Source organism: Tinamus guttatus, unplaced genomic scaffold, assembly GCF_059628265.1.
Source record: "Tinamus guttatus ecotype Peru unplaced genomic scaffold, ASM5962826v1 Tinamus_guttatus_pri_ptg000008l, whole genome shotgun sequence".
In the NCBI taxonomy this organism is placed as follows: domain Eukaryota; kingdom Metazoa; phylum Chordata; class Aves; order Tinamiformes; family Tinamidae; genus Tinamus; species Tinamus guttatus.
In genome coordinates this window covers 1,389,605-1,414,248 of record NW_028288542.1, presented here as the reverse complement: position 1 = coordinate 1,414,248, position 24,644 = coordinate 1,389,605, and the positions used below count along the sequence as shown (strand labels likewise).

At 39.8% G+C, this 24,644-nt stretch overlaps 1 protein-coding gene across 7 annotated transcripts in view; it reads left to right on the top strand.

Moving 5' to 3' along the window:
* The window catches only part of DMD (dystrophin), a 1,078,552-nt gene that overhangs the window by 772,723 nt on the left and 281,185 nt on the right, over positions 1-24,644 (top strand). For all 7 annotated transcript variants that reach the window (XM_088521823.1, XM_088521851.1, XM_088521829.1 and 4 more), the window contains one exon: positions 21,478-21,595. In XM_088521823.1, the coding sequence (XP_088377949.1) occupies positions 21,478-21,595 (118 nt within the window). The remainder of the gene's footprint in view (positions 1-21,477; positions 21,596-24,644) is intronic.

The window sequence follows — 24,644 nt, the reverse complement described above, 5'->3', positions numbered from 1 at the left end:
GTTGTTCAGCATCTCACAGGTCTGGCCTTGCTTGCTGAAAACAGGAATGTGGAAATTTAAGAAGAAAAGAAATAGGTCAAAATGATTTAAATTAGCCTACATTTCTAAGCTTAATGCATAAAGAAAATATCGATCCCTTTTGAGGCTTCTGCAGCTTTGCAAATGTTCGTAAAGACGTGCTGGAGGTTTAGTGCACGCGATTCTGAAGCAGCCCCAGTCGTTCTGTCAGGGCTCTTACCTGTTGGAAAACGTCTGTATGGTAGAGCCAGAGCCTTCCTTGGGAACTGCATCAACTTGGTTAATATTCTGAGGCAGATACCTGACATAAAGCTGCAAACCCAGCAGCTTCCCTGTCATGTGTAATAGCTGGCGCCCATCGTTCATTAGCACGGGCAAGCCCCCAGATATCCAGAGCAAAGAAAATGATGCTACTCCTTTGGGACACTGAAAAACTTCCCAGTATCTTACTATCTCACCTATTTGCTTCTTTTGTCATTTTGTAGCCCCATATTTTAATTTGTTTTGGTTTTTTTTTTTTGTATTTGAAAAAGAAACCTCAGAAAAATCATGTTCTGTTATTATAATAGTGAAGTGAAAAAACATATTTTAATGTTCAAAGCATCTCCTTTTTAATCTTTTAACTGAACAGTTTAACACTGTTTCTTTGATAAAAATAAATAAGGTCAGCACTCATTTCTCATTAAGAAGCAGTGTTTTAATATTCTGGAAAAAAATAGTTTAAATAAAAGGAGGAAAAAAGGAAGAAGCCAGGAAAGTAAAAAAAGAAATAAAGAACAGAAGGTGAAATTGAGCGTTTCTCTGTTTTTAGGAGAAATGATGCCTTTGGGGGTTAATGTGAGTTACCAGAGATGTCTTACTGCGTGTTTTCCAGAATCATTTACTCAAACGGACAGTTTTGAAGGTGCCGTGGTGCGGGGCTAGTTTTCAGAGTAAATAGCCAACCTTTTGACATATGTTTGGCCATCTGAATAGGACTGTTTTCCTTTGAGGTATCTTGCAGTGTGTCTTAAACTCCTGCTGCTCATTGTGTTCAGCAATGATCATGTTTTAAACTGTTCTTATGAGTCTTTCTACCTCTTCATACGTGGCCCATATGGCATGATATTTCTGTACTGAAAACTAGTATATTTGGCCATTAAGTCCATTAAGTGTCCATTCAGCTCTGACAAAGTGATTGCGTTCTGTAAAGAAATGGCAGTGTATTGGAACGCATGGAAGTTATTAGGAGCCGTTTCAGCCAGAGCCGCCGTGGGATGCAGAAACGCCAGGCAGGCGCCAGAGAATCAGGAGCTGCTGCGGGTACAGCCTGATGCCGCCGGCAGCTCAACAGCATCGCCTGGGCTGCGCTAAGAACCTTGACTGTCTCGGACACTAGTGTTTCGCAAATGATTTCTTCAGCAGTTTGGTAACGAAGCAGCTCTCCCGGCCGGCCGGTGTCTGTGGGGCGCGGGGCCCGCAGGGGGCTGCCGTGGGGACGCGCGGAGCCGGCCGGCCCTCCGGAGAGCCGAGCGCGAGGCGCGTCCTGCCCCGCGGCCCGGCGCTCACACACCGGGAATGGCCCTGGTGCCTCCCGCCTGCGGGCGCCGTGCTCCAGAGGCGTTCCCACGCACAAGGACGCTGCGCAGCACCCGGCACTGCCAGGGTTGATCGCTGAGGGAAGGACACGGAGGAAGAGAGTTAATTTTTTCTTATTGTTGCAATCAGGACTTGCAGAAGCACAGAGTGATGAAGGTTGGCAGGGACTTGGTTTTGAATATCTCCAGAGGAGGAGACTCTGGAGTCTCCATCACCTCTCTAAGCTGCCTGTTCTAGTGCTCTGTCACCCACACAGCCTATTCAGAGAAGGGAAATAATGATACAGTTGTCGCACAGGTCTTATGGTTAAGGTAAAGAGGAGACGAGAAAGATGGGTTTCCATAACCTCCCATGTAGGGAGAGGGTAAAAGGTGGGAAGAGCGGTGACATTGTTAAATAGGAAAAGCTTGCAAAGACCTTACTGATAGTTCATCACCTCTCAGATATAGTTACATAGAGATCCCTCCTGCTGCAGTGCTAAAATGCAGTGGAGGAGAAAGGGTTTGTAAGATAGGAATGCTCTTGCTTTTTATGTAGATGAATTTGTAAGAATTTAATATTTCTAGTGTCTCCCTCCTCCCTACTGAATTACAAATGTTTTTAGGTGATAAGAGGTTTTCACTAGTCTTGAAGAGGTAAAAATTATTTGCCCTCTAGAAATGATGCCTAACAAGTATCTTTCCTTTAAACTTTTAGCTAAATAAATGTGATGAGATTGAGGAAAATCTTGCATGTTCAGTCATTTTGATTGAATTTACTTATTATTGCTACTTTCAATGAAATTATTTTCCAGAAATTCTTCTTATGCTAAGAATTTTGATATTTTCTTTAATGACCACTATTTTACATATAATTGCATTGTCTGTAATTATTAAAATGATTTATATATAGACTAGAACTGTCAGTGGAAAGTAAAGAAGTTGTTCACCTGACTCTTAATTTCCTTAGGCACTCATTACCCAATTCCTTTGAAATGCTTTCATTAGACAATCTTAAAAATCACATATCTTAATTAAAATAACAGAACAGCCTTTGGAGACCTCTTAGTGCAGAATACAAAGTATATATTTTTCTTACTGGATTTTTTTTTTTACTTTATATGGTAGGGTTCATAGAAAAGGCATGATCCCTTGAGTTCCTTGAGTGCCAGCATACCTGTTTCTGAAGTGCGTGGGCTGTATGTTGATAGGTCTTGCTATAGGATTGGTGTTCAGAGCTGCTATTTAGCAGATATGTATGATTCTTAAAAGTACTGTATTTTTACTTGTTTTAATCTTATTTTTCTGGCAATGCGAATTTCTGGTATATATCAGTGGGCAAGGATAAAATCCTTTGTAATTCATATTCCGAAAACATACAGTTGCTGCAGATTGTAACCAGACCGGTTGTGTGCTTCTTGCTACTGAGACGTGAGGGACGTTAGCGAAGGTTTGCCAAGTATTTAACACCTGGCCATCAGTTCTGGAATTAATCTATCTGCAAATTACACTTAGGAGTACAGTTTCCAAAGGACAACAAGCTTGCATTATGTATTACAATTATGTCCCTTTGAGAAGTAAGAACCGCACAAAGATTTCTTATACTAGAAGGCTTGGTGTTTTTGCCTCTGCACAGACTAAAAAGCTCCCTTTCTAAATGCAATTGTACGGCATGTGTCCCACAGTATTATATGGGGCTCAGACGATTTTTCGAGCCGTGATAAAATGCAGAATCATATATACATAATACAAGGGGAAGGCTCAGTGTAAATTCAGTCAAGAATGAAACGCTATTATGTGCGGATATCTCCTGGGCTTGTGCAGGGGTAATGGAGCATGGGAAACAGATAAAGCAACAGCCAGGAGAGAAGGAAGATATGTGACTTTCCTTGCAACTTTTTTTTTTTTTTAATAGAGCTCTCCACATATATTGTGAATATAATGTATTGTTTTGTCTCTATCCAAATCTTTTCAGTTTTCATCCCATGTATTTTGTTGACTGTGATTTGGGTAATGGCTTCTTCGTACAGTTTTGGAGTGATGAGCAGGAATAACAAGTCAGTTAATAGGAAGATGTATATATCTTTTCCAGTTCAAAGCTCTATTTGAGTTGGTCATGAAGAAAGGCTTATTTTGTTTCTCAGAAACATCAGCAAGGGTAAAATATTTACTATTTAGGGAGAGCAAATATAAGATAAGAAGGGAGAGCTGTTTTTAAAGCAGCCTTTATGAGAGCTAGATGCAAAAACTTACCCATTTTTCTGGTCTTCCTGAAATGTTATGAATTTGTTTTTAGTTTGGAACATGCTTGATGAAATTTGCCATTCCCCAAGTTTACTTTTCATGATCTACCTGCTTGCAAAATGGGCATGGGCATGATAAAATAGGCCAAATTCACAGCTGTGGCAGCTTTTCAAACAATAGATCCTTTTTGCAACATGAAATATGGGCACGTAAGAATGTTTTCCACTTTGAGAAAAAACAGTTTAAAAATACATCTTGGTATTTGTCGTGTCAGCTCCCTGAGTCACTTTAGGGTTGCCCCGGTCTGAGTGGGAGCAGTGCCAAGACGTGTGGCGGTTCGTGAGCTGCCTTGTGCTCGTTGGCCTCCCCTCGCTGGGCTCTCGGCAGTGCCCGAGCGCGGAGCCGCTCTGTGCCCCCGGGCTGCGGAGGGGCTGCAGCTCTCACGTGGTTCGGGGGGTTGCGACGAGCTCCCTGCTTCAGCCTTGCTCCGTTTGGGAGCGATCTGGCGAGGCGCACGCGAGCCGAGCCCTTCCATCCCCTCGGGGCGATGCGGGCGGGTGCGCTGCGGAACCGCTCGTGTTGCCTCAACCTCGTCTGCTTCTTCAGGCTTTCTCATTTCAGCACAAAAGTTGGCCGACTAAATAATTGGAATATGTTGCAGACACGGAAGGCATTTTAATGCGTATCACGATTACTGATCTCTCTTTTTTGTTCCTTGATTTGGATAAAAAGTCAAGTGTTTGAAGAGTCTTCTTAGCAGCGGCTAGAAGAGACGTTGTGTATTAGTAACATAAATAATATATTATGCCAACATAGTAACAAATCAACCCTCTTTCCTGTTTACTGCTGAAAGAAGATCTATTTATAACACTACAGATTTCCCTAGAATTTAGAAAAAGCATGAAACATCTTATATAGGATTTGACATCAATTTGGATGAGAAAAACATTGCTCTTAAATACTTTTGGTCTCTTATAACTGCATGTTTGCCAGATATCTTGCTCAGTTTTAGGCTGTGGACTCATATTTTGTAAATATACAGCAGTATAAAAGAAATATCTAGGTTTATAAGTAGGACTGAACCTGGGTCTCGGCATACCTAGCAGCATGAAGGTGCCCCCTGGGTCAGCCAGCAGGCCGTGTAGTCCAGCCCTCCGTGTGAGGACAGCATGGGAGGTGCATCAAGGCTTGTGGCATCTGGGTTTGAGCGTGTTGTTCCTGCGTTGGTGTACACCTTTTCCAAATGCATGTTACAGTTGTTCTTCAGAGATTTTTTTTATTTATTTTTACTTTTTTACTGGCTTACCTGGTAGGGAATGGAGGCTTTTTGGCCTCCAGTTCCCAGCATCTGGGAAACCAGCTTCAGCGTCGCAATTTCCTAGCAGTACACTTGAAGTCACCTGATATTATGTCATTTCCTGCCATCGCAGACTCTCTGATCTTCCTCCCCTTATGGCAGCTGGTGTTACTATCATTGAAAATATAGCGGTATATGCACCTTCAGTTCCATCACCAAACCATTAATAAAAATATTAGATAATATTAGACATAAGCCCATGTGGACCCTCACTCATAACGGACCTCATAAGGGCCTTCCCTTATGGTACCTTCTTAAAGCTGTGGCTTTCAATCGTTTTCACATTTCATGTAGGTCAAAATTATTTAGCTTGCTTGTGATAACATGACATGAGACGGAAGAAGATGCTGTGCTAATGGCATGAGACAAAACTGGTAATTCTTGTCCACTATAGATAAAACTTACAGCTCCAAGTAAAAGGAAAGGTAGTTGATTGGTTTCTGTTTTTTTTTTTTTTTCTTACCCTTGAGAAACTGTTGGCTGATACCTGTTATACCTCTGCTTATGATTTGTTTCATTGTATGTTCAAGAATGGAGCTCAGAATAATTTATCTAACATTTCCTGGGTAGCTCTCCATTTCTCCTTTAAAAATGTATCTCATGACTATGAGGTCGCTTAAGCAGGTTCCCAAGTATTTGTAGCTGAAATTCATGAGTTGCCTCATCACAATTCATATTTAGCTAGATAAGAACTGTATCACCTCAATACCAAAAGAAATGCTCTCTACCATGAAGGTGTTAATATAAGGATTAATGCTAGAGCAAACTCTTTTTCAGGCTGTTAGTTCAAAGGTTGCAGTGACTCTTTTATTCTTTTGGGGGAAAATGTTAATGGAAGAAAAAAGTTTACAGACTTTACAGTATCTGCACAAATGATCTCCATTGTGTTTGATGCTACAGAGAAGAGATGGGTTAGGCAATAGGATTGAGAGTCTTTTAACATGGGAGGGTGACAGATACAGGTTAACACAATGGATAATAGTATAAAAAGCTAATTAGGCTCTCTGTGAATGAGTTTTATTCCTAATCTCAGTATTGTCTACTACTTTACATTTTACAAGGAAATATAGATTGGGGATTTTTGGTAGAGGATTTATTGACAACAAAAAAATATACCGGGTAGCTGGAGGGATTGGTGACAGCAAGTTCAGAGCAGTAGCTTGACTACCCAGTGACTTAGAGTTGAAACAGTTAATAAATATTTGAAAATATCATTTTGATAGGGATAGTAGGAAGTATTTCTAGGATTGTTATGAAGAACTTTGTATCTTCCTAGTGCTCCATGCTATTGATCCACGATCATCATGACTTAAAAAAAAAGTTAAACGAAGTATGGAACAATGAACATTTTCTTTGGGTGTTTCTGTCCTTCAGCTCTTACACACACGCACCCCTGGTAGCTGGGCTGCAGTGCTGAGGAGGTGCCTTGATACCGGCAGGCTCCTGGCTCCGTCTGGAATACCGGGAGCCGGGGGCAGCCGCAGGGAGAGCCGCGTGGCTCTGCCCTCGCTCGGGGAGCCTCGTCGGGTCGGGTGGGCTCGGGCGCCTCCTGCGAGGGGCCGAGGGGCCGTGCTGCCCCCACAAGGGGCCGTGCTGCCCCCAGAGCTGCCCCCGCGAGGGGCTACCCCACGGTAAGGGACGCGCGTGTCGGCGGCGCCGCCTCTGCCTGCCATGAGCTCGCTCTTCACTGCGTCGGCCTCCGTGTCCCTGCCCGTGCCCTAAGAAACCCAGGGTTCAGCTTAAACCGTCCGCATGTAACTGAGCATTGACTGCTCGTCTGGCACGCGCAGCTCAAGTACCACTGCAGTGCTCGCTTGCTTGTCATTGCTCTTCCTGGGTCTGCACCCCCTCGCTTCCCTGTTCTCCCATCCGTAGCTGCCGTAGCTTTTCTCTGTCCACACTAACCTGCCCGTAATTCCGTGCCTCCTTCCTGGAACCCTTACTGCCGCAAGGCTGCCGTGCCCACGTGCCAGGGCCAGGCCGCGCTGCCCGCGCTCGCCGGGGCAGCGCAGGCCCGAGGCAGCGGCACCTTCCCGCACTGCGAGCTGCAGCGCTGCGCGGGCACCGAGGGCTTCCAAAGGTGGATCCAGCCCGGCAGGAGTTATCGTATCCCAGCTGACCCCGTGTGGCTGGCGTTTGCTTGGTGCTCCTCTGCTGACCTTGGAGTTCCTCCTTTGTTGGACCACGAGGTGTACTAAAGACATCGCTTTGGTCTAGCCCCTAAACCACCAAGCTTCAGGGGCATCCAGTCTCATCAGCAAAGCTGCAGTTGGAAATGAAGTGAAATTTGGGCTCCAAAAATCAGCCCAAACTCCCTCGTGAGGTACATCAAAGACAGTTGTGTGGCATCATAACAGCTGAAGGAAACTGGTGATGACGCTGTCCACAGATATAGGTGCATCTAAGCATATTGGATAGGTAGGGAGTTTGCCCCAGAAACTTCTTGCAGGACTGCTTTTCAGCTTATTTTATTAATTTTTCTTAATAGTTAAATCCTTTGTTCATGTAAACCCAAAAAGTCCTGGGCAACCTTAGATAAGCTGGTGTAAACGGGTGTTGTAAAATATAACAATTTGTAGCCTACTTGAGGAATGCCTCAGAGCTTCTGTTTTGTTTCCTGAGGCAGTTGTTTCTTTGTGGTTTGTTATCTCTCAGATAATAAAAGCAGAGATTTCTGTGATTAGCTAAGAATAGAAATTCTGAGAACAGCATCAGCTAAATAAGACAGGCATTTTGCAGACTGCACTTTTCATTTTGAGACTGCTTATAAACATTTGTTTATAAATAAACATATTTGAAACCTCTCCAGATTTTTCTCCAACTTTTGGGGATTTTATATCCAACTTGCTGTGGAGCCTGGAGTCTGGGCACCTTACGAAAGGTTTGGAGGTTAATTCTGTTGTGGCAGGAGGTTATTTTATTTTTGGAGAGTCAAGTATGAGTAATGAGTATGATCCTGTTTTGTTGCTATTTAGGGTTGGAGTGATTGTTAATTTGTGGACAGAGCTTCAGTTTGGAGTTGATTCAAAAAGGGTTCCCTTCAGCCAGAAATTCTGTGCAGTAGTGGGTGAGTGTAGAAACCTCCCTTAATGTATCTCCTAATGTGGCTTCAGTTGCATATGGTGGCAACTGTGGGCAAGAGAGTAACTTGAAGGATCTGATTTCCATATCTAGTGTCTGTTATGCTGTGAAAGGCAAAATTTGAAGCATTTTCCTTTGATCTACAGTGGCATTACTGCAAACAATAAACCATCATCCCTCAAGAGAACCACTTTGGCATACACTGTGAATCACTTCTAATTATTTGTTATCTCTTAGAGCCTGCACATCTGCAGCAGTGAGTAATTAAAGTTTGAAAAGAATCTAAATTTTTACAAACTGTGATTAAGGGCTTTGCAGTTTGTCAAAACTATGTTTCTTTCTCCTCTTTTTCTCTATGTTATTGGTTTTTAAACATGCGGTCAGACTCAAAGATGCTACTTTACACCTGGAACGCAGGCTAGAACAACAAATACCCTCAGACCACAGCAGTTATCTCACTGTCAGGAGTCTGCTTAAAAAAAGAAAACAAACAAACAAAAACACACGTGCACACAAAAGAACTTTTCATGTATCTTCTCTAATTTCATTGGGGTACTCTCAGGTTTCTAACTGGAACACACGTAGCTTCAGGTACCTGGCTGCCTATAGCTGCCTTCCTCCATTCCTCAGGGTCCCACCTCAGGGAAGCAGCCGAGCCATTTTATCCTGCCCTTGCTGCTTCCCCTGCTTTTATTCAGAGCAGGGGCCCATGAACTTCTCAACATGAGACAAGTGAGGGCCGGGGAATTCAGCTGTCTCGGGGGCATCGGGGATGCCGCATAGAGGGGGAGCAATCAGCCAGTGGCAGCCCCACAGCCCTTGCTCTGCTTCTGGAGAAAGGAGCTGATCCAGAGCATTTGGAGATGCCAAGGCATAGTCTTAAATTTGTCAGTACTGCAGAGTGCTCCTTTGTTTCTTTTCTTAAGCAGAATATATTATGCTGTCTCAGATAAACAAACTGATGCTGCTTTTAGCTGGTTCATCAGGGCTGAGATAATGGCATCTGTTCTGTCTTATGTGTGGTATTTCTCCTTTATTTCTTAGCACTGTCATTTATTCCTGTTTTCATGATCCCTAGGCCACGTTTCAAGAGGGTTCTACCAATCCCTTGGACAATGGCTAGAATTTGCATCTTTCCATTTCCTAATGCTGGGAATAATGGCGGTTAGGAGGGTTTTCTGGGGGGATAAAGTATAAATAACAGAAATGCTTGCTTCTTATAATCTGTTTGTTGCTGTTGTTAATAATTAATAACCGACAAAAGAACTGTTTGCTTTCACATGTCTAGCTCTCAAGATTTTTTTTCTTTTTTTTTTCTCCCACTGCTTGAAAAAAGCTACTGGAAGGCAGTTTGCCTGCATATGCATGTGTGATAATTTTCAAGAGAGAAGAAGGAGTAAAGTCAGAGGGTTGAAAAAGAAAAAAAATGCCAGGATAAGTATATTTTTCAGCAGTGTAGGCAGTAGGGTACCTACCGCTTTCACAGGCTGGTATTTGCAAATAGGCAGTGACCTCAATCTGGAGCCCTTCCAGGATCTGGCTCTTGAAGAAGTGCCTGTCACAATGCAGCAATACTGGCTTTTCCGTAGGGAGAAGCAAATCATTAATTTTAAAAATGTAGCACATTTGGAAGCTGTTGTTTCCACCTCCCAATATGGCCTTTCGGTTGAACCGACTTTGTTATGGTAACACGGGGAGGGAGAGCGCCAGCCGGGACCAGATGCATCTTCCCGGCGTCCTGGTTAATTTGAGTTCTCCAGCCCTGGAGAATTGACTTCGGGAAGCCTCCGCTTGGCTTCTCTGTGGCAGGACTTTCTCGAACCCCAGTGCTGTTTTAGCATGTAAAATGCACAAGTGTCACGGATCAGGAAAGGCAAAGTTTTCGGGCATGTTAAACTTGCAAATCATCGGTCCGAAAACCTCTGTGTGTGGTACTTAGTGACCTGCTTTGTGTCAACACCGGTAAGGTGGAGAAACACCTTAACAGCATGAAAAAGAAAAGTTGACAATCAGTGAGAAGCCTGCAGGTAAGCTGGTTTAAATGGTAAAGGCAAATATTTTAAATTAATGAATTATTCGTGGCCAGTGCTCGAAGTCCTTGGGTTTAGGAGCTAGGATTTGCAAATTCACAATTGTCTGTTACGTTGGAAAATGGCATTACAGAATTGGAGGATATACATTCATTCTGTCTTCACAGTTTTTTTTTTCAGCCGTGACTGACAGTTACGGTATTGAATGTAGTGAATTTCTGAATATGGTCAAAAATTTTAGTGCAAAATCAGGAATACTGTACTTTGGTATAGAGCTAAAACTCTTATTCTTCAGTGCTGGGAGGGTAAAAAAAAACATACAGGAAGAGACATTTTCACACCTGTTTTCATTAACGTGTCTTTGCAAAAAGTTGTTTAAAAATTATACTGCTTATCTAAAGCAAGAGAAGTATTGTAATAAAATGATCTTTAGCAATTCTTGGAAGATCTTTTCTGTGGAAATGTGTTGGTATTTCAAAATTTATATAAAAAGATAATATGATAGAGAATATATTCATTTTTACATTTAAGGGTGAAGTTTATTTTAATTTTGACATTTTGAAGGGAACATTTATTACATTCATACAGTAGTTGTATCCCAGAGAATCATCTTTTTCTCCTGCTTTAACCAAATGGGGATGCTCCAGTTCATTTCCCCTCAGGCTTCACTTGCTCTTTAGTTACAGAATAGAGTTCAGGTGAAGACCATTGATTCTGAAATTTGTTTTCCTTGGGCTCCTTTTTAGATTATTATGAAAGTCTATTGCAAAATCTGTGACTATCTGTAGTCTTATATAATTATTTATGTATACACCAACATACACTTACGTTTGTGTGCATATTATATATATTTTTTCATATATATATATAAAAATTCCTCTTTTTAATAGCACTGCCTTTTATTTAGCCAATGATTTTGTTTGTTTTTTTTGTTTTCTGTTTGTATCGGGTATATTTCTGAAGCTCTCATCCAGATAACAAAACTGTAGTTTCTAAAAAAGAGAAATACTGTTTTTCCCTCTAAGTAGAAGTATGTGGCTCCACGGCAAGCTGCTAATCAATGCCTACACCTTCTGCCTCAAGCGATGGTAACAGATGAAATACATTAAGTGCTTGTAGTGAGAATTTCCCTTGTCTGAACAAGAAATAGCTTCAGTTTTATGCTTAAGTTTATGCTTAAACATTGCTCTCAGTCAGAGATTGATTAAATATATTTATATTCCATTATATCGTATGAGGGAGAGGGAAGTGAATGGGACTGATACTCATCTGAGAAAGCGGCTGATGAAAATCTGTCTCAGATAAATTAGTATTGCAGATATGAGTTGAAACTCGGTCCAAAATGTATTTTTAATTTCTCATGGATTTGTAGACTTCAAGGTCAGAAGGAACTGATACAATCATATACCATCTATGAAACCATCATCTGTGGAATTTCAAATAGGGATTTTTATTCCTGCTTTTCAGAGCTGTGGTTTACTATCTCCTTCTAAAAAGGCATGTGACCTCGATCTGTGCAATCCAATTAGTTCTAAATCTCTTCCATTCTTTAATGATCTATTCTGATTTTTAAGTAAGTTTAATTTTAATTTCTAAGTAAATTTAAGTGAAAATTGACATATTTTCTGTTTGAACCTTGCTGTCTTCAACTTCCAGCCTGTAGATCTTATACCACCTTTGTCCCATACTTAATAATTATTATATTATCAGAAAACTCTTTGGTGGTTTCTAATGTAAGGATATTTGCCCTTTGCAAACAATGACCTTGACCAAGGGATGGCACCATAAAATGCCAGAAAAGTCTAAGGTGAGGCATAATTGCAGCTCATAGGCACCCGACTCCCCAGGTTCCAGCCTTGGCACCACTGTCCCGCTCTGCTGGCGCTCTGCTTGTCGTCAGTGCAGTTCGCATGGCTTGGTTGGGCTTTGGCCTGCAACTAGAAGCTTCTCCAAACTATCAAAACTCCTGTTTGGATGCTCGTCCTCACAGGACGCTTTACTTCACCTGCCTCCCATGAAAACATGCTTTAGTGGGCTAGGTGTCCTCCGTCAACCTGTTCAGCGCCGTCGTGGGGAGGGGAGGAAGAGGAGCTGACGTCTTTCCCCTTTCCATATAGCCCAGCTGAGACCACTGAGCCGCTCCATCCAAGCAGTGAGTCGCCCCACTGTTAATGTCTTTCTCATCCCCCATGCTTCCAAAGTATCTCTTCTATCAGGCGGTTCTGATCAGTGTTAGTCTGCGCCTCTTCAGCTGAACCTGCACCACCTACCAGGAAACACTGAGGAATGCCAGGGCAGCAAAGAGAAAGCGAGAGCCTGGGTGTTGCGATCAAGACAACTCGGCGCTTGAGATGAGATCAGAAGATTCTGATCTAACAACTACTTCTGTTTTTCTTTTTTCAGTCCTTCAGTGTGTGGGCATCTTTCCACAAAGCCCTCTGATGGCTGTTTCCTTAGGAGGCAGCTGCTCTCCACCCACTTTTCTCAGGGTAAAGTAACTTGGCACCCCACTCAGCTGCAATTACTCTGTGTGCAGCACCTAAATCCACTGCTTGAATTGTCGCTGAGCTCTCTTCTCCACAAAGGGCACCTTGTAGCTTTGGAGTGTTAAATATTATATTTTTAAAAGCCTGTGGTCTCTGTGATGCTACAAAGACCACCTGGTTATTAATAATTTAATTACTCCTGTTGGCAAATGAAACTTGAGATCTCCGCTTTGAAATTACTAATAAAGGCAAGACTTGCCAATGCAGGCATTTAATAATTCATTTTTACAGTATGCTACCATTTTGTCTTTGTAGGCTCATAAATTAAATAATGTTTTTCTTGCAATATCCACTTTTTATACAGTTCCATCATTTCTGCACTTCTAATGAAATATCAGTATCATCAGATCTTTTTTTCCATTTCTCCCTTTATTTTTGTGTTATTGTTGGCCTTAATTAAGTACCTAGCTACTGAAATACTGTTTTATACAATATAAAGGGGGAATAAAGGCAGAAGTGACAAAAACGAAGAACGAAAGAAGCCTAAGTCTAGGGGTAACATACTGAACATATCAGAAGGATTTGCATACCCAAACTGTTACTTCCTGTGGCTCTCATCTTTTAGATGACAATGAGATATGAATAAAGATAAGGATTTAAAAGTTATTAGATCCTGGATAAAATGAACCCAGAGTTACTTCAAAGTTTCTTACCATGTGTTAGTTTGAAAAACTAAATAAATAAATAATAAGTAAAATAGTAATAGTAAAGTTCATTGTAAGAAACAATCTATTTAACTCTTCTTTTCTCTTCTCTCTTCTCTTCTCTTCTCTTCTCTTCTCTTCTCTTCTCTTCTCTTCTCTTCTCTTCTCTTCTCTTCTCTTCTCTTCTCTTCTCTTCTCTTCTCTTCTTTCTCTTCTCAATCAAACCTCAAACAAACCAAACAAAATTCCCTTTCTTCAATTTAACTTGTTCTTGAGAAAAGTATCTGGTGTTGTAAAGGGCTAAAGTAAAAACTTTACTAGTGAATGGATCTGTGTCAAACTATTTTATTCTTCTTAATTGTTAATTCTTCACTATTACTTGAGTAAACTTCCAGTGAAACTAATCAGAGATTTCCAGAGGCTTTAGCAGAAACAGAAGAAGGCATTTATTGTTTTTTCAGAGCATAAAATTGATTCAGGCTAATCTTTTCCCCATAAAATTGGATAATTTGGGGAGTAACTTTAGACAATCTGTTAACTTTCCTTCCTCACAAAAAATATCTTTGCTATTTTCTTAACTTGAAATAAAATACCTGCTTTCTTTGCATCTGTTCAGAGGCTCGTGATGTAATTTTAGCACTGTTCAGGAATGTTCTGTGCAAGGTAAACACATCTTATTTTTAAATATGTGACAAGATAATGAACCTCTAACTTTGCTTTTGAAGCACGTTGACAAGTACAATTTTCATTGGCTCAGTCACAATCAGGAATTCACACTATTAAGAGAAAAAAAATGATAAAGAAAGTACTAAAGCTGCAGCTTTGCGAAGCAGGAGAGCTGACCTCAGCTTTCTTGGTTATGGGTATTGAAAGCCCAGTGGTAAAATCTTTATTCTGGAAAACCTAAGTTATATAGGAGAAATAAAATAATAAATTTTGCAATTCGTGTTTTACAGATGGTAACTATGCCCTGAAAGACTCCTGTTCTGCTGACTAATGTAGGAACCGAGGGAGCTCTGTACCTCATCCATTAGGTTTTTTATTCTGATGGCCTGAAAGGCCATAAGGTGTTATGCAGTAGTTTTGTCTGGCTGCTTAAGATAATCACGTGGTAGAGAACTAAGGGCTAATTTTTTTTTTTTTTGCAAACTAATGCAGTATCAGACAGCTGCACTGTATGGGAGGAAAGGGAGTAATTTTATACACAATTCACTTTTCTGCATGTTTGCTTCTAGAGCTGTAATCCTGTTTCAGTCCTGAATTCTTAAACACTGCAATTTATTACCATGTTATTTTAGGTGAATTGATTTTCCTATAGCCAACCATCAGCATTGTTAACTTTTATTTTGCTAGTTACAGGTACATCTTTAGTTTAATTCATTTTTTTTTCTTTTTTTTTTCCTGCTAATGGTTATGTCTCATTCGCAAACCATACTGACCCATCATCATTTCAATCTCTCTTCTGTATCTTCTCTCCATCCGGCCCACCGGATGGGCTCCAGTCAAAGGCATCAAGACATCAAAGCTAGGATGAGCAAGCGGATGCTTCGCTCCCTCACCGCGCACGCCCCATATGTGCAAAACAGCACAGACAGCTGCTTCCTGAATGGTGCCCTCTGCTCCCTGCTTGCTCTTCCGGAGGGGATATCTGAGATAGCTGCCAGGAGTCATCACTTGGAAGATTTTACTACAGGTTATTGTGGAAATGACACAATCTGTCAAAAAATGCCTTATCTGGGAAAGTTACTTCACCGATAATAGCTAAACTCCCCAAACTATGTGGTGTTCCTGAGGACTCTGAATTGTTTGTGGCTCTCCAATAATCCAGTAAAACCCGATAATTCAGGCACTTCTGACTTAAGTCCTCCCTCACCCCTTATACTGCAGTTTAAGGAATCATAGTAGTTATTAAGATCAATTTGAAATAATTTATATATATATATATATATATATTTTAGTCTAGCAATTCTAGCTATTGCAACTCTTAGTGTAAGAGAACCTTGAACCAAGTGAAAACCTGTATCCTTTCTGTAGCCTGGATAAGTCCTTTCTTAAATATCAGCATAAAAGAGAGGCACTGAGTTACAGGTTAGCTCAGCAAGAACAAGCCATCATAAATGCCATCAAAGACACAGACTTTTTCTGTCCCTGTTTATGTATTATTCTCTTGAGAAGAAGTGTGTCCAGAGAGTGAGAGTTTAGAAAGGCAAGGGTTTTGTCTCAATAGAGCTCTTTCGGTTACTTCCTTTACCTTATGCTGGTATATTGACATGGAGCTCCTTATGTCAGATTATTCTTTCTTTTTACTTTGACCACAAGTAAAGGGTGGTGGTCCAAGGACAAAATGGGTAGAGTCGTATTAATTAGGCTTAGTGAATTTTCATCTGAGTAGCTGCCTCTAAGTAGTCCCTGTTAGACTGGAGATCCCTCTCTAGAGATCTGCTGCACTGTGTCCTGAAATCTCTGCAGCCTATTTTCCAAGTCTGAAAATATTTTCAGCTTTAGGTGAACTTCAGTTTACTTCCACTGTTTTAGCTCTGAGGCCGGAGCGGCTCCTGCTTTGCTGCGCTTGCTTTCAATCCTGTCCCCTTTCTCTTGCAAAGCATGGCTGTGCCACCTTTTTCCAAGATCAGTACCCAGATCGGTGATCTGCGAACACTGTAAGAAATTTTTAGGAGGCTAGGTTGATTTTGAGCCTCCCAGGGAGACTATTCCTTGTACCGTCAAAAACACTCGTGCGCCTGACCTGTGTTGCACGTGGTTTTCCTTGCTGACTCCCCTATTTGCGGATGAGTAGAAGGTCCTACCCCGTGCGCTTCTGGAGCAGGATGACTGATCCCTGTGATTTCTAAGCCATTTTTTTCTCTTCTGCTGTGTCGAATGCTGTTTCCATAGGGACCTTGCTTTGATGTGATTCAGGAGAACCTTTGCGTAATGTCGGCCCCGTGTCTCATGGGCCTGCTCCCCATGGGTGGTGGTGGTTCTCCAAGTCCTTCTCTGCAGACACCAGGGCAGCAGCACAAGGGGATAGAAGGGGAGACCTCTCCTGACTTCGGTCATCACCACACCCTGTTGGTCAAAGCCCGGAGATCCAAGCTAATTAGTCTCCTAATTAGTTCTCTCTGGTTTGCGTAGCGTGCAGTCACAGCATGCTGTAATAAAGCATTTTGCAGTCGTAACTTCCAAGTACTAACCAAAATTTCTCAGTTGTTCAGCACACCAGAGCTTTTTCATACCACCAATATTATTTTAGATTGACTGTCACAAAAAGGATACAAGAAGTTCCATGATTCATTTTCATGAGTTCAGTGAGGCACCTGATAAACTGTCACTTGTGGCTTTCCACAGCATCCCTGATTTACTCCCTCAGCCAGCAGTGACTGAAGGCTGCTGAGGCAATTTTTGAGCAGACCCTAAGCGTATATAAAAATGTTTCCTTTTGAAAACTTAAACTACATAAATTACTCAGGCCACAGTGTTCCTTCTGTTAACGTTTTGATTTTCCTGACAGGTGCCAATCAGGTTGCAGAGCTGCCAAACAGTAATTCTAGTTCTTCCTGTTTTCCTAAAATTATATGCGCTTTGTAGGGAAAACACAAAACAATTTAATAGCTAAAAGAGAATCTTAAATAGGGCCAGGTCAAATTACTTACTTTTGCTATTTCATAATTTTGTCTTTAAGTGTGGAGAGTGTGTAAGCTATCATTTTCTCTCATATTCTGTTCCTGCTTACTGGTGAGAAGCAAATTTCAAATTGTGCTTGGGTGGAATAACTTAACAAAGCCAATTTCATTATGCAGATGAGTTGTAGGTGTTACTTATTTACATTTTCTGAAATGGTAAGCAAACCTTTCTCCAAAGCTTGCTGTCTTTCTAGGTATGTATATAACACATTATATTTAGAGAACCATCCAGCCTGTAAACACAATCTTAATTAAGTAAGAGTTGTCATGACTATAAAGTTTGCTAAGGAAGTAATCGATTGGGTCAGATGATTGCATTTATATTTGAGATTTAGAGTCTACAGTCTTTGAAAAATCAAACATACCATTTTCTCAAAAAGTGTTTAGTGGAACTACAAGCTTGAAGCGGTGAAGAAGAAGAAAAATGTGTCTGTCTTGCTCCCCCTCCCATATTCATTATTCAACTCAGGGATTGCTCTTGTGGTCCATGGGGTTGTTTGTGGTGCACTTGATCATCTTGTGCACTTGATCATCTTATTACACAGTATTGATGGTGAGTCAAGCTAAACCCCAGTTGGGAAGATTCAGGCTTTGGCCCTGTGTTGATTAGAACAATATGGTGCTTCTGGTTTGCTCTTAATCCAGCAAGTCTGTTACAAATTTCATTTTTGCTCAAGCATCACCTTTGGGCTCAATGATGGTTAGCTTTTCTACTTTTTTTTTAAGGCAGAAAATAGATACCAGGTTATGTGTGGTAGCATGTAAATGCTTCAGAAAACTGCAAAGACATGATCATTACTACTGCCAGGAGGACCAGTGAGATACATCCTGAAAAGAAAATTTAGGACCTACTTTATCCAACAATATTTCAATTTTTATGGTATTTTGAGTCCATTGTTTTCAGATACATTTTTTTCAACTTAAACTTACGTAAAACGGGAATTAAACAGGCCCAAGATCTTCCTGAAGAAACATGTAGAGACAGGTGCAGCCATAAAGTTTGTCATGGAGCATCAGCTTTAGCTCTTGTTTACATTTGACTTGCAGCAAAATCATGTTTGTGGTGTAAGAAAAGATGCTTCTGATACTAAATAGCCAGCAGTCCTATCAGCTTTAGCAAATGATCAGTTGAATGTTTAAGGCTCAATGTCATCATGGAAATTCAGATATTCCAATTTAATATTTTTTGTTATCAAGTCAAGATAAAACTATATGAAAAAAAATGAGAGATTTTAGCGGTCATGTGATTATATAAGCTGCAGCACACTTGGCGGGTGACAAGTATTCCATTTGCAGCATGATATCCATTATAAAACTAGCAAATGTTTTAATTTGCTGTCATAGTCCCTACAGTTCCACCAAGTATTTCTCACATTTCACTTGTTTCATTATTTTCAATTTCTTTTTTATCAGTCCTTATACAAGTTATTTCAGTTGCTGGCTTAAACAATTTGTTCCTTATTTCAACTCCCTTCGTGTAAATAAGCCATAAAAGTTAGGAACCTGAAAATTTGATTTTTTAAAAAATTATTATTATATTTTTTGAGCAACTGCTGCCCGCAGATGTGGAAAGATTGTTGGAACTGACTCAACACCACTTTCTAAAAAAATAAAGACAGGTTTGATGCCTGAATCTCAGCTCTCCATTGTGATGGTGTCACCATGTACTGTTATCTTGGCATTAATAAGTATATGGAAGACAAAGATACTCTTTGGGGGTTTAAAGATGTATTTCTGTGACCTTGGATTACAGTGATCCTTGTTCTTTGTTGATCTAGTCGTGTTAAACTACGTTTATTATGGCTATTTATAGATTAAAATATTTGCAGTACACGTTCTAGTACCTTTGCATAATGTTAGATAAGTGAAAATAAAAGCATATTATCTGACAAGAACATAGGTGTTTATAAAATAAAAAATCCTTTTAGTGTCTGTGATTCCCTTAGTCTTTGTACCAGTGTTTTCTGTGTGTTGAGGTGGACTAGATAGATAGATTTCTGTTTAACTTCTCGTGAAAATCCTTTCATAAGAAGTGTCTTATTTTTGTATTATCCAATTTTAAATAACCCAGAAGATTTGTTTTAGCGTGCAGGCTTTGTGAGTCAGAGGCATCTGCTCTGGTGCATCTGCTGTGCCTCCACCAAGGTGCCTCTATTAATGAGTTTTTCTTCCCTTGACTGTTGCAACAGTGTCTTCTAAGAGTTTTCATTGAATTTCCACTTAAGGATGCAGTTTTATAACAATAAATATTTGAATGCCTTTGTAATTTTTTATGGATATCTCAATATATGAATTGCCTCTGATTCATTTTCTGAAGTCCAGATGATTTTCACCAAGTACTCTTAATATTTAATATTTTTTTCTCAAGCTAAAATTTTGTGGTTTCTAAACCTGCGTTCATTAAAACATGCCTCTTTTTCATATAATAATTTATATTTTCATTACACATGAAGTCAGCTTGCATGATTATTTTATCCTATTGTAGAATATATTTCTGAATATAATATTTCAAGATCAGTAGAGCTTAAGTGTTCGCTATTTACTTTTATGCTGCAGGATCACAGAAGGACACAGGAATGATATATTTTAGCAGGTATTTCTACTGAAGCTTCCATTGGGGTTTCTATGTGGAGTGTAGTTTTACTAAGTGCTTGTACTAGAATTGACCAAGTTAAGTCAGAGTGTTTGAATCAGAGAAAGGAGAAATATACTGCTTCTCTGAAAGGAGGGAGCACACATATACTGCTATAAGGACTTCAAAATGTCCTTTTAGACCTTTTGAAAATACAGGTGGGGCTTTCAGTAGCAGACACTTCTAATAGGAAATTTGTTCCTCCTCTAATCATGAAAGCTGGTGATTTAACTGCATGTGTCTGTATGCAATCCAATTACGGTGCAAGTTGAAACGCTTTGGGGCACAAGTTTAGGAAGCCAGCTGTAACAGATTTTACAAGAACTTCTGATGCTGAAGTCTAAAGGCAAGAATTTCACACGCTTATAGCTATGTGTGTTTGAGAATTACCTTCCTTTCTGTCCTAGCAGAACAGAAATTCTGAGGAGGCTTCTTTTGATGAGCAGGCTGTAGTTACTGGGGGTGATGCACTCGTGTTTTTTTGTTGGCCTTATTCCACAGAAAACAACTTTAGGCCTTTCACTTCTCACCTTCAATTTGGTGAAATTACGTAACTTTAGTCACACATTAGATGGCCAGATTCAAGATCAGATTCTACAGTTCTGTTTGCTGCAGAGCAGTCAGTGAGTAGCGCCTTTTTAAAATAACGTATGATTACTTAGAATAAAAGCATTTGAAGGAAAAAACAAACAAAAATAACTTTTAGGCCAATAAAACACATACATAGTCTATAAATATGTGAGCATATAACTGGTTTTCTACCCATTGTCCTCATGAGGACCCCAAAAAGAAATGTTCTGCACTGACCTTTCATGTTGGCTTGTTTAGCAGCTATGCTGTAGCTAGTAGCTGTCTGACAGCATACTGTTCTGGCACAAAACTATGGGCAGGATAGGTCGCTTTTTAATAACTTAATATATATCCAACTTCTAAGTGAGGAAAAAACTAATTAGCATCTTTTTTTTTCTGGAAACTGAAGGACAGGGATTTAAAGTTGCTGGATTTGTTCCATGCCTTTCAAATACATGCTTGAATGATTCTTATCTGGGCAACCATTGAACTGATTCCTTGTTTGCTTTTCCCTAATCCTTCAATATAGATTAAACTAATAGATTTATTTGCATGCATCTTATATGCCATACTTTCCTTGAGTTCTTATTCATTATATCTAATCTATCTAGTCTTATGTTGACTTTAAACCAATAAAAAGTAACTAAAAAATCTTTAAACATTAAGAAATGAAAATTATATTATTGGTTAGACTTCAGGAGTTACTAGAAAAAATCTCTTGTAGTATGGTAAGAATGTAAACTCCTATATCTTTATACATTGTAAAATCTAAGAGTATATAAGAGAACAGTGTTCCTTTTATAATTTTGTAGAGGGAAGTAGCTTATTCTTGCATGAGAAATGAGAAAATATTGTTATTTTGCTTTTAGGTTTCTCATTATATTTTAGTGATTATTTCAAGTTATGCTTGATTTTCATATAAAGACTAATGACTATTTTGAAGGCTTAAGCCAAGCTCTTCATACTTTTTGAGACAGCAAATAAACTTTTTTTTTTTTTTAAATCAAATTGCAAAAGATGTCATTCCCTATACATGGTCTTATCGTCTTCTCAACAGCTCTACATAGTGTTTTTTCTCTCTCTCTTTTTTTTTTTTTCTCGTTTGTGTGTAACCAGGCAATACTACAGGATCTGGAGCAAAGACGTCCCCAGCTGGATGAACTCATAACTGCAGCCCAAAATTTAAAAAACAAGACCAGCAATCAAGAGGCCAGAACAATAATTACTGACCGCAGTGAGTGATTCTACTCTCATACGATGTTCAGGAAATATGGAAGATATTGTGGTACTTGATAATCATAGCATGTTTCAGGCACTCCATGTGTTTGCCATGAGAAGGAGAGTTCTATCAGGAGACAGTTCTCATACAGTTTTCCCAGATTACAAAAAGAGTAAATGCAAGTGAAAGTGATTTTTTTTTATTATTTAATTTCCTATTGTTTGTTTTTGTAGTTGCAAACATAGTGCAGAATATTCATAATGTGCTCATTTTAGGTAATAAAATATATTTGTTCTTAAAGGGGGAAAGGGAGAAACATGATTTTTTAGAATAGAGTCATGAGGTTATAGGAACTTTTAGTTCTGTCTTCGGTGGACATCCACAGCCTCTTTTATCTCCCCCCAGTTCACCCATTAGTCTTGCTCTTCTGATAATGTCTATGTCTATGTTAGTTCTTCCCTCTCGGCTTTTAGAATAAACCAGTTTTCTGTACCTGAGATGAAAACATGAGTGAGTAGATCAAATCTTATTCCCTCTGTTCTACCCACTTCTCCAGTGCTATAGAAGTAGTAGTGTCCCTTGGGTGCTATCATATCCTTATGGCCTTCATCTTAGCATGAAACACATGCTCAAGGTCGTGTTGTTAAAACATCTCTGTGGTGGACTGATGCAGCACTGTGGTTATTATTTCAAGTGCTCAGGACTAAAGAACACACACAAATTAATTTCTTAGGGTCGCAGAGGTGCCCTGTGACATCTAGAAGCCAAATGTTATGCATGTGGACACAGCCAGTCCACCTCAGATGACACTAACCACGACCCATGTGGTTGCAGCCTGTTCTGTACATCTTGGCCTGGATGCTCTCTGGAATGACTTTCTGGGTGGAGCTATAGGCTAGGCTTCCCTTTTCTCATAATTCTGAAAATAAATATATATTCATGACTTTTTTCTTCTTTTTTGCCATCACGTGAATACTTGCCAGGTTATTTCAAAATTATATTGTTTGTCCGGACTAGGCTGTTAGTAGTTGCTGCAGTACTATAGACTAGATGCTACATAAGATAACAGCATTTGTTAAATGTTACTATCTTTGTGACCTTGAAACATAATGTTACTTGGAGAAGAAAGCTATGTTTATGTGAAGTTTGAGCAGAAATGGATAGCACTTGCATGTTACATAAGAACTAGTTCCTTTGTGACATACGGATTAATCTTAGAATCACGTGTTCTGTTGAATTCAGATGAAGTTTGTACACAAGCCTTAGCTTTAGAGCTCTGTTCAAAGCCAATAGATGCATCTCCCCTATCAGTACTTTCTAGTATATGTTTTATTTTTTATTCCATGAGACAAGTTTTCTGAAGATAAGAATTGTAGATTTTACGTGCAGTGCAAAAATAATTCCCATAAGCCCTAATATAAATTGTATGCATGACTAACTTTCCTTCTGTTGGAAAACTGCAATTCACCTCAAGTGAAATAGTGTTATCAGATAGATTAAATGCTTCTTTCTTACATAGCAAGAAAAGAAGGAAATTACCAGACTGTAAATCATGAAAGAATGCAGGGCAACCAAACTACATTACTGCTTTGCATCCGTGGCTAGTAGTGTGGCAAATGCATTTTACATGGTGGTTTCCTTAAAGTTTATTCAGAAGAACTCCCAAACTCATTGATTTATTTAGAATTTACTGTATACAAGTTTCAGTTCTCCCCTGACAGGGCAATTACTTTTCCGTGCTGAAAGTGTCAATATTTTTGGCTGTAGAGCTTCCACTTGCAGTGAAGCAGGCAGAGGCCATTACCATGTCTCTTTATGTTCTTTCAAGTACCTGAAAATCTCTCAAAGTCGTCCTGTTGTTAGTGAAATAATTGTAGAGTAAGCAAAATATTTATTGTTGGAAATGTAAGAGGTATAAGCCTTCTGCAGTGCAGTGAGGTGAAGTAATGTCAGATCAATTTTTGATCCACTCTTCTAAGGGCTCATGACCTACTGGATTCATGAAAGTTGTTCCATGGCTAGTTAATTTATGTTGTATAGCTGAAGGTATGAAGGACTATTTATTGCTTAGGAATTTCAAAGAGATAGTGATATTTTTAGAAAAAAAAATCTATTTCTGTAGAGAACTTTACAATGTGATACTTGCAAGTTTTTTTTTCCCCTAATATATGCCACACGTGCAACATTGTATTTCTTTAAAAAACACAGTAATAAGTTTCAAATGCATGATTCCCCCCCCCCCCCATATGTAGTGCTGTGAACATGGCTACTGCTCCGTTTGCTTTGAACTTGAACTACTGTGAAATCATCGACAGTCTACAGTGAGCTTTCTATAACGAAAACGAGAATGAGAACTGAACATTGTGTTCCCAGCGTACGAGGGAGGGTGGTTGGTAGCTGCTTAGTCACACGCTGGCAGCTGCCGTTCACGGGGGTTCTGTGGCTCGTGTGCTGGGCAGAGCGACGCGGGTGACGATGCCGCGTGCGCCGTGGGGTCGAGGCGAGGCCTGCGCAGCAGCTGCGGCACGGTCAGCGCCTTGGGTGCTGTGAGAGACAAATACACGGACAGTAACAAGTCAACGTACAGGTATACCCAGAGTGTGCAAAAACGGGTTTACAAGGTTAGAATCAGAAATGCCAAAGGAATTGTGAACTATAACTTTGGATCTTGCTAGATCCTGGAGATGTTAGAAACTTCAAATAGCAGGCCTTCCTGCTGCTGTGTTCACACACGTACAGAAAATAATTGTGAATAACCTTTCTGAAGTTTAACTTTGTGAGTAATTTACATTCCCGTTTTGCAATGTGGTTGCTGACTGTACAAGTGATAGAGAGGAGGTATAAAAATGAATATTTATAGAACTCTATGAAGAACTAAACTGTCACTGGCCAAAGACTCTCCTTTTAAAGATTATAAAAAAACACAGTAATGCAGATCTTTCTTCAGCAATGAACTCTCAAAATATTATTTAAGAGGTTAATTAAATCTAATAAATTAAGTGCAAACATAATAGCAATTAATATAAGCATTGCAGGGAAGAATATTTTGATCGGGAATTAAATT